At 39.1% G+C, this 15,484-nt stretch overlaps 1 protein-coding gene across 3 annotated transcripts in view; it reads right to left on the reverse strand.

Moving 5' to 3' along the window:
- The window catches only part of LOC132405486 (CCR4-NOT transcription complex subunit 6-like), a 68,380-nt gene that overhangs the window by 21,363 nt on the left and 31,533 nt on the right, over positions 1-15,484 (reverse strand). For all 3 annotated transcript variants that reach the window (XM_059990321.1, XM_059990323.1, XM_059990322.1), the window contains exons 4-6: positions 10,969-11,054; positions 3,914-4,018; positions 3,761-3,829 (exon numbers count right to left, since the gene is read on the reverse strand). In XM_059990321.1, coding sequence (XP_059846304.1) covers positions 3,761-3,829; positions 3,914-4,018; positions 10,969-11,054 — 260 coding nt within the window. The remainder of the gene's footprint in view (positions 1-3,760; positions 3,830-3,913; positions 4,019-10,968; positions 11,055-15,484) is intronic.

Genomic DNA, 15,484 nt, shown 5'->3' on the forward strand with positions numbered 1-15,484 from the left:
GCTGAAAATAATGCAAAAAGGCTAGAATTATTCAACATGTATGGCAGCATCTGTACAAAGAGAAACAGAACTAACTTTCAGGTCCAAGGCCTTTAATTAGAGATTGGAAATGTTTTAAGTGGCTTGGAGAAAAGAAACAATTAGAGATGAAAATAAAATTTAACCAGAGATACTTTCATTCCATCGGCAAGTTAAAATGATTCCCCAGCCCCCCACTACTGTGGACACTGCCCCTTTTCTAAAAGCCTTCTTAGTTTGGATCTCTCCAATTTCCTTCCCCTTTTTATATAATGCAAGGACTTCCCAGCATTACTGTATTATACTGATGCATCATCCCAAAACTTTTCTATTGTCTAAAGCCCACAATACTCTCCAGAGCCCAGAAGAGTGCAAGTCTCAACTTGGAAAATCTGATCATCACTAGAAGTATGACATTATTATTAGAAATATGCAAATGAAGGGAATAACCATCCTCAATTGTTATTCCCTTCATCACCAAGCACAGTGCCTGCAATGTGTGACATCGCAAAATACTCTGCAGTTATACACCTACAGCAAAAGATCTTCTGTAACATGCGACCTATTAATATGAAGAGGGATAATAGTTATAAGGATACAGCAACACTATCATCTGCACTTCCCCTCCAAGTGCATGTCACTCTAACCTGAAAATACATTGCTACTGCTCCATTGCTGGTCTAAATCCTGGCCAAAACCATTGTGGAAGTACTTCCACCAGAGGCATTGCAGCAGCTCAAGGTGGAGGTTTATCACCACCTGCTCAAGGGCAATATACATCGGTCTTGCAATCACCTAGATCAAAAAAAATTTAAATTGATTCAATGCAGGTTCTAAGCTTGCAGAATAAAAGGAAAAGTAGAATCCATTTAAAAAAAAAATTCTTAATTCTATTTCCTTGAGTGCTTATAATTAACATTTTTTAAAATTCTCTTCAAATTGAAGTATTAATGTCATGATGAAACCTCAAGAGATTTAATAACTGATAAACTCCATGACAGATTTGATAAAGGTACACCTAGCTTTCACTGAACAGGTAGTGTACAGGACCTTTGTTCTGGGCCATCCAGAGTTAAACTGCCATCTAGCCAACTATGGATTCTGCAAGGATTTTAACATTCCACTGCAGTTGGTATGACATCAAGGATTTCTCAAGAAATTTCATACTACCACAGTCACGTTAGTGACCCTCAAACAGTGCTTTAAGTTGTCAATCTGCTGCTCTCTTATATGACAGCTCTTGACAAAGATATAGTTCTCAGGCAGTATTTAAACCCACCTGTTCATCTGAAGTTCCCTTGCTGAAATATTGTTCATTTATTCTGTTTTATCCAAAATCATAGATAGCATTGCTTGTTTCCAGGTTGGTTCAGAAATATTGCACGCTATTGAAACTCTTCCAACTCTTTTTCACTATTACTTTCCTGTTGTATGCTTGGATCATTATTTTTGACATTTTTCTACAATCTATTTGCAGATTTCCTCTACATCTTCCAATCACTTCCTTCATGGTGTCACCAATATTGCACATTTTTTGGACAACCAGATAGACAGCCCTAAACTCTGCTTGAGGGCCACTAATGTGACCAGTGAAGTCTATAATGTTCCAAGTGATTCTCATTGCTATCATTCCAACTGCATGCTTATTTTAATAGCTTGCACAGTGATGGAATGCCACCCTCCCTCATTTTGTCAGTTTTAATGGAAATCTAAGGCCAGTACATTCTAGTGCTGGTTCAATTATTCTATTCTCTTGGACAGCAATGCCTCAGAAAGATTAATTAATGTGGCGGTCATTTAATTTTTTCCAGTAGCTTTAAGAAATAAGATATTTGAATGCAATTACTCAATCACTTCAGTCTTAAATTTTAAGTATTAACATTAAAAGCGATTTCAATTTATGCCCATTTTTCTTGGTATTTTTGGATGCTGGCAATTGTCAGCATGCCTTAGAACAGGATGGGCAAACTACGGCCCGCGGGCCATATGCAGCCCGTTAAGCTTTTTAATCCAGCCCGCAGAACTTGATGAAATTATATTAATAAACCTTGTTAACGTTTTTTCCCCGCAATTCTGGGGTTTTCCCAATAGATGACGCACTCTATATACATTGACCTTTGTTGAGGTGCAGCGTATTACTCCACATTTGCACTTTACTTTGTGACCTTGTGGTGACCCATTTCCTGGCACATCCGAACCGGCTCACAATTAGCTAGCGTTCCGGCTGAGGGAGATAGCCTGCGGGGATTTGCGAGCACAGAGCTCCGCATACTGGCGCGCTCTCACTGTTCTGTCATTGTGCGGGTCGTTGTTGAGTTTTGGCACAGGGGACAATTGAATAAGAAGGAGCAGGACAAGTAGACCTGCATCTCCTACCGCTTTTGAAATAAAGACAGTCAGGAGGAGAGTGATGACGATAATAATATCTTGAAGGATAACAGAATTCTCAGTGCTTTAAAATAATAATTGTTACTATTAAAAAAAGCTGTATTTTATTCATTTAATTTTCAGTGTTTTAGAAGTCATTTCAATAAATAGCTAAATACCATGGGACTTCAAAGACAGATATTTTGTTGTAATGCATTTGTTCATTTTCAATTGAAATTAAAGCACATGTTTTCTACACATCCCATGATATTTTATTTTCTCTTATGAGGTGTATTACCAAAACACTCCGTCCATCTGCTCCTGGTCCTGTCAAAATTTAGAACCCTTTGTGGCCCTCAAGTCAAAAAGTTTGCCCACCCCTACCTTAGAAGGATGGGATACTTCTACAGGGACTCACTGATTAGGTCATCTGACATGCTGGAATTACTCTTTGTCCATCCAATAGCAACTGCACTATGACCTCCCTATTCAGAATATGTTGTCGTTAAATATGTAGTATTAGCAGCAGCAGCAAGCTTGAAGTCTTGAAGTCTCATGTACTCATTTTGTTCATGTTGCACATCAAAGGAGAACACATTATTAGAATAGCTGAATTATTTCTAACAATAACCATGACATCCATGCAACAGTCTCCACTCTTGAAGATATGGACTGTGGTACGGTAAACACAGTGGCTAGCACAACACTTTATAGCACCAGGGATTAGGATTAAATTCTTTCCTGTCTGCAAGGAGTTGGTATGTTTTCCCTGTGATAACATGCATTCCCTCTGGGTGTTCTAGTTTTCACACACACTCAAATGTGTACAGATTAATAAGCTTTTGGCATGCTGTATTGGTGCCAGAAGCAAGGTAATCCTTGCAGGCTGCCCCCAGCACATCCTCAGTCTGTGTTAGTTGTTGACACAAACAAATTTCACTGCTTTGACATATATTTGACAAATAAATCTAAATTTTAAATGATTCATCTGCATGAACCTGCATTGGGTAGACACATTTCAATTCATCAAACTGACTTACACTTCTGTGCTATCCACTGCCTAACCTTACTCATAGACCCTCTGCACGTCGCATCTATCTTTATATCAACTACTTCATACAGTGACCCATCACTCTGGTTCCCATCCCCCTGTCAAGCCAGTTTAAACCCTCCCCAACAGCTCTAACAAACCTGCCCGCAAGGGCATTGATCCCTTTGGAGTTCAGATGTAACCTGTCCCTTTCATACAGGTCATATCATCCCGAGAGATCACAATGGTCCACATCTTTCTGAAATTATTTTTAATTCCAATTGTTAATTACTCCTACTCCATTAAAATTCAACATCTTACATCAAGTTAAGACAACTTATTTACCTGAGGGGCGTGTCCGCTCTGGTTCTTGTAAGACAATCCATGATCGAGGTGGCGGCTGGTCTGGCTGAACTATTAAAAAAAAGACATCATGTAATTAAATTCAGTACCATTTGTTAAGTAAATCAAATAAAATCACCAGCTTTTGTTACTTACTTCTTTTCGAAGTACCTGACAAATTATCAAGTAGGTAGTTCAGCAGCCTGCGTGTCCCATCTGGTTCCTGATGGAGGCTAAGGATTTCTTGTGCCAGAGGGTTGCCTATAAATCATATTAAAACTTCAGATTAATGATTCACAAATTGACTGTGTACAGCAACTTTATTCACTTTCACTGCAATTAATGTTTAACCACAAAGGTTTGCAACCTTTTGCTTTAATCAAAAATGTAGTTAAGTAAATCTATTTCAGTTCGGGCAACCACAATACATTTTACTTTACTATATTGTTTACTATTTTATCATAGTTTCAAACAGCCTCCATCTAAATAAGAGTTGTACTAATTGAATCGCCTGGACATGAACAGTCAATTTCAAAAATTTATTTTCAGTAATGAATTGACACATTCTCTCTGGTCTGAAGCACCATCTACTGGAGCACCATCATACTTCAACTTGAATGAAATCATGAACACTGGCGTAGTGATTTGAAAATGCCCATCTTGTACAGGTCACCAGACTAAAGGTTAAACAGTTCAAGCCTATTTTCATTATCAAACAAAATATGGAGCAGCAAATGAAGGAACATCACAATTCACTGTGCTGATGGCAGAAATGGACTTGGGTAAGAGATCCTGATCATCTTGCCAGTTCCCCTTTTCTCTCATTTAGGTCTGGGTGGAAAACCATTATATGTTAAGGCAAATGGTCAATGTAATTCCAGCTCTCAAAAAAATCTTAACTATTGCAAATTTTTGAAAATTGTTAAAACCATAAAACATAGAAGCAGAATTAGGCCATTTGGCCCATCAAGTCTACTCCACTATTTCACCACAGTGTAAAATGCTGAAATCCGGAACAAAAAAAAACACTGCTGGAACAGTACATTGTAAAAATGAGAAGTTTTTTCAGGACCATGGTGTTACATGACACAGTACAAAAACTAGACTGAGGACAGGAAAAAAAACTACACTAGACTACAGACCTGGAGGCAAAGAAATGGTCAATATAAAAACCCAGCATCAAATTATGGGAAGTATTCAGCACTTGCAAGTGACTACACCTGAATGCAGAGATAATAAAATTGTCAGAAATTAGCTCAATTAGAAATTAGCTGTGTTAGCTCAAATCCAATACCAAACATAACAGTATTCCAATAGGAGTAGTCAGAGTTGTTTAAAAAAAAATAGCCCAAACAGCTTCACTCATCAATTTAAGCATTTGTTCAATCTCCAACATAGACACAGTAAACCTGGCATACTTGCAACCTTGGCACTTCCATTAATACTTCAAAGCATTTTAATATACTTTAAGATATTAAACAGCAGAAAAGTAAAATTTCCAACGAGTACAGTAACTTCCAAGTAAGTTCAGAAAACATGACCCTGGTAAATAATAAGAACCAGCAGAATTTATTATTGGTCAGATAACAGACTGCTGTAGTCTTGTATTTCTAAATTATTTCCAGCAGTCAGTTTAGCTGTTTAAACAATTGGATCGCCAAACCTCATGAGCTCTGCAACTGCTCTAATAGACATCACTAAATCATTGTTTTTGCAAACTTCTAGTTAAAAAAAAATCGAAGCCAATACAATATGCAACTTAACACAGGGACATTGGGCGAATCAGCCCTCTTGCGCTTTTTGATCTCGTCACTTGAGATTCAGTGTCACGCAACCCTGCCACTTTGATCTGGCCCACACCTTCATTAACCAGGTCTAACACTTGCCTTTCTTGGATCTTGTCCCTCCTGACACAGGTCGTCGGGTTTGTGGGGGTGTGGCCAGGGTTAATCGGGGTGTGCAACCCTTTGGACCTTAGGATTAGGTTTGAGGGTAGGGCTGGGAGAGATCAGGTTGTGGAGTTTTGTGTGGTGAGCATGTAGGGCTCTGGCGGAAAGGATAGTGTAGTGTCTGCAGGTTTGTGGGGGTGTGGCCAGGGTTAATCGGGGTGCATCTTGGGTTGGGGGGGGTATGTGCCACTTTGGACCTTAGGTTTAGGTTTGAGGGTAGGAATGGCAGATGCATATGTGGGGCTGGGAGAGGTAAGATTGTGGAGATTTGTATGGTCAGGCATGAGGTGCTATGGTGAATAGGGTAGTCAAAATCACTGGTCAGAAACACATCAACTCATATCACGTTAAGTTCATCACAAGACTATTTTCAATAGGTGGAATCTTACCAAAAGTAAAACAAAAATTAGCAAGTGAATAACCAGGTGCACTCTGTCATGAGTGCATGAGTGTTAAAGTAACAAAGTCTAAAACGAAGTACTGTTGCAAGAAAACGTTTGTGAACTCTTTGCATTTACAGTTGAAGTCAGAAGTTTACATACACCTTAGCCAAATACATTTAACTCAAGTTTTTCACAATTCCTGACATTTAATCCTAGAAAACATTCCCTGTCTTAAGTCATTTAGGATCACAACTGTGGAAATGTCAGAATAATAGGACAATGATTTATTTCAGCTTTTATTTCTTTCATTCACATTCCCAGTGGGTTAGAAGTTTACACACAGTTAGCATTTGGTAGCATTGCCTTTAAATTATTTAACTTGGGGTCAAACATTTTGGGTAGCACTCCACAAGCTTCTCACAAGCTGTTGGAATTGTGTTCCATTCCTCCAGACAGGACTGGTGTAACTGAGTCAGTTTGTAGATCTCCTTGTTCGCACACGCTTTTTCAGTTCTGCCCATAAATTTTCTATCTGATTGAGGTCAGGGCTTTGTGATTGCCACTCCAATACCTTGACTTTGTTGTCCTTAAGCAATTTTGCCACAACTTTGGAGGTATGCTTGGGGTCATTTTCCATTTGGAAGATCCATTTGCAACCGAGCTTTAAGTTCCTGGCTGATGTCTTAAGATGTTGCATCAATACATCCACACAATTTTCCTTCCCCATGATGTCATCTATTCTGTGAAGTGCACCAGTCCCTTCTGCAACAAAGCACCCCCACAACATGATGCTGCCACCCCAATGCCTCAAGGTTGGGATGGTGTTCTTCGGCTTGCAAGCCTCATCCTTTTCCCTCCAAACATAACGATGGTCATTATGGCCAAACAGTTCAATTTTTTTTTCATCAGACCAGAAGACATTTCTCCAAAAAGTAAGATCTTTGTCCCCATGTGCACTTACAAACTGTAGTCTGGCTTTTTATGGCGGTTTTGGAGCAGTGGCTTCTTCCTTGCTGAGCAGCCTTTCAGGTTATGTCGATATAGAACTTGTTTTATTGTGGATATATATACTTGTCTACCTGTTTCCTCCAGCATCTTCACAAGGTCCTTTGCTGTTGTTCTGCGATTAATTTGCACTTTTCTCGCCAAAGTACGTTCATCTCTAGGAGACAGAATGCGTCTCCTTCCTGAGCTGTATGATGGCTGCGTGGTCCCATGGTGTTTATATTTACGGTCCATTGTTTGTACAGATGAACGTGGTACCTTCAAGCATTTTGGAAATTGCTCCCAAGGATGAACCAGACTTGTGGAGGCCCACAACCTTTTTTTTTCCCCTGAGGTCTTGGCTGATTTCTTTTGATTTTGTTTGTAAACCTCTGACCACTGGAATTGTGATATAGTCAATTAAAAGTGAAATAATTGCTCTGTAAACAATTGTTGGAAAAATTACTCGTGTCCTGCACAAAGTAGATGTCCTCAATGTCTTGTCAAAACTATAGTTTGCTAATATGAAATCTGTAGAGCGGTTAAACAATGAGTTTTAATGACTTCAACCTAAGTGTATGTAAACTTCCAACTTCAACTGTACCTGGCTTTCTGCATTAATAACTCAAAATGTGGTCTGATCTTCAACTGAGTCACAATAATAGACAAACACTATCTACCTAAACTAATAACATAAACAATTGTACTTCTCATGCCTTTACTGAACACATTGTTTAATCATTCAGTCTAGGCTAGGGAAAACATATGTGAACCCTCGTATTTAAAAACAGGGAGAACCTCATTGAGCAGCAATAACCTCCACCAAATGTTTCCTGTAGTTGCTGATCAGACTTGCAAAACAGCAAGGAGGCATTTTACACCACTTCTCCATACAAAACTATTTCAGTTCATCAATATTTCTGAGATACCTTGTATGAACAGCTCTCTTTCAGGTCATTCCATAGCATCTCAATTGGGTTAAGGCTGGACTCTGACTTGGCCATTCCAAAATACAAATTTTCTTCTCTTTTAAACTATTCCGTTGATTTACTCATCTTTCGGATCATTGTCTTGTTGGATCATCCAACTTCTATTAAGCTTCGGGTGATGGACTGCTGCCCTGACATTCTCCTGTAAAATGTCTTAATACAATTTTGAATTCATTGTTCCCTTAATGACTGCAAGGTTTCCACACCCCGAGGCATCAAAGCAGCCCAAACCACGATGCTCCTTCCACCATGCTTCACAGTTGGGATGACGTTTTGGTATTCGTGAGTGCCCTTTTTCCTGTAACATGACAAGTGTATTTCTGGCAAAAAGTTCAACTTTTGTCTCAACTGTCCACAGAACAATGCCCAAGAAATGTTGTGGAACATCCAGGTGGCCTTTTTGCAAATTTGAGATGTGCAGCAATGTTTTTTTTGGAGAGTAGTTGTTTCTCCTGTAGTGTCCTTCCATGAACACAATCCTTGTTACTGTTTTTCTTATAGTGGACACATGAACAGAGACTTTAACAAGTTCTAGAGATTTCTGCAGGTCTTTTGCTGTTACCCTTGAGTTCCATTTCACCTCTTTCAGCATTGCACGTTGCGCTCTTGGAGTGAACTTTGCAGGACACCCACTCCTAGGGAGAGTAGCAACACTACCAAGTTTCTTCCATTAGACAATCTCTCTTCTGTGGACTGATGAACACTCCAGTCTTTAGAAATGCTTTTGCAGCCTCTTCCAGCATCACGCATCTCTACAATTCTTCTGAGGTCCTCTGAAAATTGTTGAGGCATGGTGCACTTAAACAGATCTTTCTTGAGAAGAGCAGGGTCTGAAAGTAACCTGACTTTGATTGTCTTTTTTATAGGGCAGCCACAACTCCCATCTCATCTCTTTGATTGGAACAGCTGACTCCAAATAGCTTTTGTAGAAGACGTTCACACCCCTAGAATGTGATTGCTTGAATGGTGTACTCAATATTGATGAGAAGTAGTACAATTGTTTGTGTTATTAGTTTAGGCAGATTGTGACTTAGATGAAGATCAGACCAGAATTTTTGAGTAATTAATGTAGAAAACCAGGTAATTCCAAAGAGTTCACAAACATTTTCTTGCTACTGTATATTTGATATACAGTTTTCAAAATCAGAATGAGTCTATTATCCTACCCAACTGCAAATATACAAAGACAGTCTAGAAACAGGCTCCATCACTTTAGCATTTAAGAGGAGACCTTAACTAGCTTTTTCCCCGGACCAGAATCTTTGACACAGTTGTACCAAATTTCAATGCACATTTCAGAATGAAGTTTCTGATCCTTGTAATGCAACATTCAGTTATTGACAGCTCCTTGTTTAAATAACAAAAATGAGGAAAGGGCATGTGAAGGGACAGCAGATTAAAGATCAACTTTATTTGTCACACGTACAAAGAAACAAACATCCAAGCATACAGTGAAATACATCATTTGCATTAATAACCAATACAGTCCAGGATGTGCGAGAGACAGTCTGTGTCACCATCCTTCAGTACCAACATGGTATGCCCACAACTTACTGAACCTAACCAATGGTTCTTTGGAATGTGAAATCAGCAACAATTCAGTACACACTCTGATCTTTCTCACAAGTCTGCAACTGACTTTGAAATACTGATGAAAGATGGATCTATTCCAAAGTTGCTTAAAAGCAGGTGCAAGAGATACCATGGGGAAGAGTTGTTTTAGGTAGGATTGAAAATAAATAAGCCAATTTTATGCTGGATGTTCCTAAAAAGGCAATAGGGAAGCTTTGTTGGGTTGCCCGTTTGTTTTTGAACCATCTCCTAATAGGAGCAGCTGCTTTCTTGTTAACTTGTCTAAGACAATTGTGATCTTGTATGCGTTTACCAAAACATCCATAATAGAATTGACCAGGGATTTTGATCAATTTAACTGAGTTTTTATTTGTGAATCACATGTTCCTTTTTTCACAGTAGAGAGCAAAAAATACTGGGAAAATTGTGAGTATGAAGAATTAAAAATAACGTCAGCAGTTCAAAAGTATTCATCCTCTCCCTTTGCTCAGCACTTAGTTGAACCACCTCTTGCAGCTATTACGACCAGCAGTCTTTCTGGGTAAATCTCCATAAGCTTTGCACAATGTGATGGGAGCAAGATTTGCCCATTCCTCCTGGCAAAATTGCAAGCTGTGCCAGGTTGGTTGGGGAATGGCAGTGAACAGAAAGGTTTTGCCAAAGATGTTCAATTGGGTTAAGATCAGGACTCTGACTAGGCCACCCAAGGAAATCAATTTTCTTAATTTGAAGCCACTCCATGGTTGCTCTGACGGTGTGCTCTGGATCATTATCATGCTGAAAGACAAACTTCCTAGTCAGTTTAAGCTTTCTGGCAGAGGCAAGCAGGTTTTTAGAATCAAAAACCTCTCAATACTTAGCAGTATTCATCTTCCCATCAATCCTGACCAAATTTCCAGTCCCTGCTGCTGAAAAGCAACCCAGAGCATGATGCTACCTTCACCATACTTTACAGTACAGTTGGTGTTATACCTCTCATGCAGTCTTAGATTTACACTATACATACCACTTAGTGTTGAGTACAAAAAGTTTCACTCTATTCAAGGCACTGTATGTCTACACCATTAGGTCCTCGTGTTCTTATAAGCAGTTTGGCTGCCTTTTCATGCGATTCCATCTTGTTCATTCACCCATACAATCAGGTACCCTGCCAACAATCATACTGTTCACACATTCAAAACAATCATTTCTCAGATTCTAGAAGCCAAGTAACAACAGTGGGCTTATTCAACACTGGCAATCAATGAAAACGAAGAGTGAAGGATACAAATGAGGAAAATAAGGAACGAACATTTATTAAGAATATATGACTAACTCTGCATTTATCCTCTTACCTTTCAAACCCAGGGTCTGTAATTGAAACAATTTTCCAAGCTCAAATGGTAGAACCCGTAACAGGTTATTGTTCAACAGCAGCTCCCTGAAATAATTAAGATTGTAACAGTTTTTTTAAAAAAGACAATGTGTGTAAAACTAAAATATTTCCTTCGATCTACTTAGTGGGGAAGGTAAACATCTGTTGCTTAGGGGTTTAGATGTGAAGAAGACAGTTTACTGTGTAACAGATTAATAAGGAGGTACTTTGGTATTAATAGGAAATCAGAGTGCACAGAATTAAAATGGACAATTGCTTTGCAAATATACAAAATGGAGACAATTTACTCCTTTACAAACATTGTGTCACCTTAATCAGAGGGCTGCATTGTAAATGTTTATGAACTTAGACATAAAAGATTAGGATGAGTGGTTAAAATAAAAAAAAATCACCAATACTCTTAAACTGCACAATTACTGTTAAGGGCATTGCCAAAAGGGAACAAGTTGATCTTCATATTCGCTTCTCTTTGATGAAAAGGTGAACAATCAACTGTTTTGCAGTACCAGCGTAATTAAAAAAAGCTATCATGGTTTGCCACTAATCAGGAAAACAATAGGAATAGTAGGTGTGGGAGACTTATCAAACCAGCAGGAGTTAAGTACATGATCAAGGATACTTCTCAAGTTTCAAAGAAACTCTTCCAAGACAGCAGGTGAAAACTCTGCCTTAAAAGTCAAGACAAAAGGAGCTGCACAGTGGGAGGAAAAATATCAGATACACAGACATGGATGGGTTTTCAATTTGCTCTCTGGAAGCAGGGTAAGGCAGTATACATAAATATTTTGCTTTATCACCAATCTACTTACAAAGTAAATGACAGAGTTCAACAGATTTTTTGGCAAAATTGCTATTAATATTCAATGTAGAACAGGAAATTTGAAAGGCACTGACAAATACAGAAATGATAGCAAATTTGTTTGCAACCAAAATTAGTTACTGATCTCAAGCTCCAAATACAAGCTCACTTATTCACTGAACCATGTGGACTTTTGGTCTGAATTTTTTTAAATCCACATTAACAAGTCTTTCAAGAATCTCCCATCTTTACAAATTCTTTTATCCCCAAGTCACCATGTAGTCCTGATGAGATGGTGATGCACAGTTAAACAACAAATGAGAGAAGACAGCTCTCCAAACATCAATCTTAACACTGAGCAACCTGCTCGAAACAAGCAGTTAAACTATGAAAATGACATTAACAAAAATACCTTTCCTCACAAAGCACAATGTCTGTAATACATTGCAGTATTTACTGATGCTTGCAATTATCAAATCTCTGAGCTACACAAAGAGAGCAGGCTCATGACAACAAAACTGACTGCATACTGTTCAGTCTAAATACAGGAACCACCTACAAGACCATAAGATGTAGGAGCAGATTTAGGCTACTTCGCCCATTGGCTATGTTCCACCATTACATCATGGCCGATCCATTTCTCACTCTGCCTCAATCTCCTACCTCTCCCGTGTAACTCTTCAAATAATCAAGAATTTATCAATCTCTGCCTTGAATATACCCAATGACTTGACTTCCACAGCCCTGTTGCAATTCCAGAGATTCAGAACCACCATCTGGCTAAAGAAATTCTTCATCTGCTTTAAACAGACATCCCTCTATTCTGGGCCGTGCTCTCTGGTCAGAGAGCTCCCCAACATAGAAGCATCCTCTCTGTCGAGGCCTTTCAATATTCAATAGGTTTCAATGATATCCCCCTCATTCTTCTGAATTCCAGTGAGTAAAGGCCCAGAATCAAACACTCATGTGATAAACCTTTCAATCCCAGAATCACTTTCGTGAATATCCTTTGAACCATCTCCAATGTCAGCATGTTCTTTCTTAGATAAGGGACCCAAAACTGCTCACAATACTCCAAGATGAGGCACCATCAATGCTTTATAAAGCCTCAACATTACATCCTCGCTTTCATATTCTAGTCTTCTCAAAATGAATACCTACATTGCATTTGCCTTCCTCACCACAGACTCAACCTGAAAATTAACCTTTAAGGAGTCCTGCATGAGGATTCCCAAGTCCCTTTGCACCTCAGATGTTTTAATTTTCTCTCCATTTAGAAAATAGTCTGAGCTGTTATTGCTTCTATCAAAGTCCATGATCATACACCCCAACGCTCTATTCCATCTGCCACTTTTTTGCCCATTCTCCCAATCAGTCCAAGTCCTTGAGACTCCCTGCCTCCTCAACACCACGTGTCCCTCCAGCCATCTTCATATCCACAAACTTGGCAAAAAAGCTATGAATTTCATCATCCAAGTCATTGGCATATAACATAAAAAGAAGCAGCTGCAGCACAGACTCCTGTGGAACACCACTAGTCACTGGCAGCCAGCAAGAAAAAGCTCCTTTTATTCCCACTTTGCCTCCTGCCAATCAGCCACAGCTCTATCTATGCTTGTATCTTTCCTGTAATATCATGGGCTCTTAACTTGTTAAGTAGACTCATGTGCAGTACCATGTCAAAGGCCTTCTGAAAATCCACCGATTCTCCTTCTGTCCTGTTTGTTATCTCTTTAAAGAATTCCAATAGATTTGTCAGGCAAGATTTTCCCTTAAGAAAACCATGCCGACTTCCATCTATTTTACGTTGTTAAGTTGTGCTTCCAAGAACCTCGAAACTTCGTCCTTAACAATCTACTCCAACATTTTCCCAACCACTGATGTCAGACTAACAGACTAATTTGCTTTCTTCTGCCTCTCTCCCCCTTCTTAAAAGTGTGGAGTGACACTTGCAATTTCCCAGTCCTACTAATTCTTTAAGTTCATTACTAATGTCTCCACAATCTCAACAACCTCCTTCAGAACCCTGGTGTGCACAACATCTGGACCAGGTGATTTATCTACCTTCAAACCGTTCAGCTTCACAAGCACTTTCTCTCTAGTAATCACAACTTCACTCACTTCTGCCTGTTGACACTCTCAAACTTCCAGTATACTGATACAAAATACCTAGTCAGTTTGCCATTTCCTTGTCTTCCATTACCTTTCCAGCATTATTTTCCAGCTGTACAATATCTTCTCTCACCCCTCTTTTACACTTTATATATCCATAGAAACTTTTGTTATCCTCTTTAATTCATTTTCCATTATTTTCTCCTTTGACTTTTTAAGATTTGACTTACGTTGGTTTTTAAAAAGCTTCCTTTCCCCCAACTTCCCACTCATTTTCGCTTTATTACATGCCTTTCTTTGGCTTTGACTTTCCTCGTCAGCCAAGGTTGCACCATACTGCCTTTAGAATACTACTACTTCTTTGGCATGTATCTACCCTGTGCCTTCCAAATTGCTCCCAGAAATTCCTGTCATTGCTGCTCTGCTGTCATCCCTGCCTGCTAGTCTTCTTTTCCAAGCAATTTTGGCCAGCTCTTCTCTCATGCCTCTATAATTCCCTTTACTCCACTGTAAAACTGAAATATCTGACTTTAGATTCTCCTCAAACTGCAGGGTGAATTCTATCACTTTATGATCATTGTCCCCTAAGGGTCCCTTTATTTTAACCTCATCAATTCAGTTCATTGCACAACACCCAATCCTGACAAGTTAATACCCTAGTGGGCTCAACCATGAGCTGCTCTAAAAAGCCATCTCAGAGGCATTCTATAAATACCCCCTCTTGGGATCCAGCACCAACCTGATTTTCCCCAACCTACTTGCATATTGAAATCCCCCCATGAAAACAGTAACATTACTCTTTTGACATACTTTTTCTGTCTCCTGTTGTAATTTACAGCCCTCATCTTTGCTACTGTTTATAACTCCTATCAGGCACTTTTTAACCTTTGCACTTCATTAGCTCTATCCACATGATCCTACATCTTCCAATCCTACTTCACCTTCAGCAGAGCCACCCCAACCCCTCTGCCTACCTTCCTGTCCTTTCAATGCAATGTCTCTCCTTGGTTGCTAAACTCCCAGCTATAATCATCCTTCAGCCTTGACTCAGTGATGCCCACAATATCATACCTGCCAGTCTCTGCTACAGGTTCATTTATAGTGGTGCTAGAAAGTTTGTGAAGTTTTAGAATTTTCTCTATTTCTGCATAAATATTACCTAGGATGTGATTAGGTCTTCTCGCATTTCCCAAAACTAGATACAGAACTCAATTAAATAACACAAAAGCATTACACTTGTTCATTTATTGAGAAAAATGATCCAATATTGCATGTATTTGCTGGAAAAGATATGTGAACTTCTAGGATTATCAGTTCATTTAAAGTGGAAATTAAGAATCAGATGTTTCAATCAATGGGATGACAATCAGATGTATGTGTGGGAAGCTCTGCCCTATTTAAAAAACCTGGGGCTTCACTATCAAAGTCTGATCTTCACCACAGATTTTTGGAAGTATGTCATGCCTCAATCAAAGGAGATTTCTAAGGATCTCAAAAAAGTTGTTGATGCTCATCAGGCCAGTGAAAACCATTTCTAAAGAGTTTGGGCTTTACCAATCCATAG

This window comes from Hypanus sabinus, chromosome 15 (genome assembly GCF_030144855.1).
Source record: "Hypanus sabinus isolate sHypSab1 chromosome 15, sHypSab1.hap1, whole genome shotgun sequence".
NCBI classification, from domain to species: domain Eukaryota; kingdom Metazoa; phylum Chordata; class Chondrichthyes; order Myliobatiformes; family Dasyatidae; genus Hypanus; species Hypanus sabinus.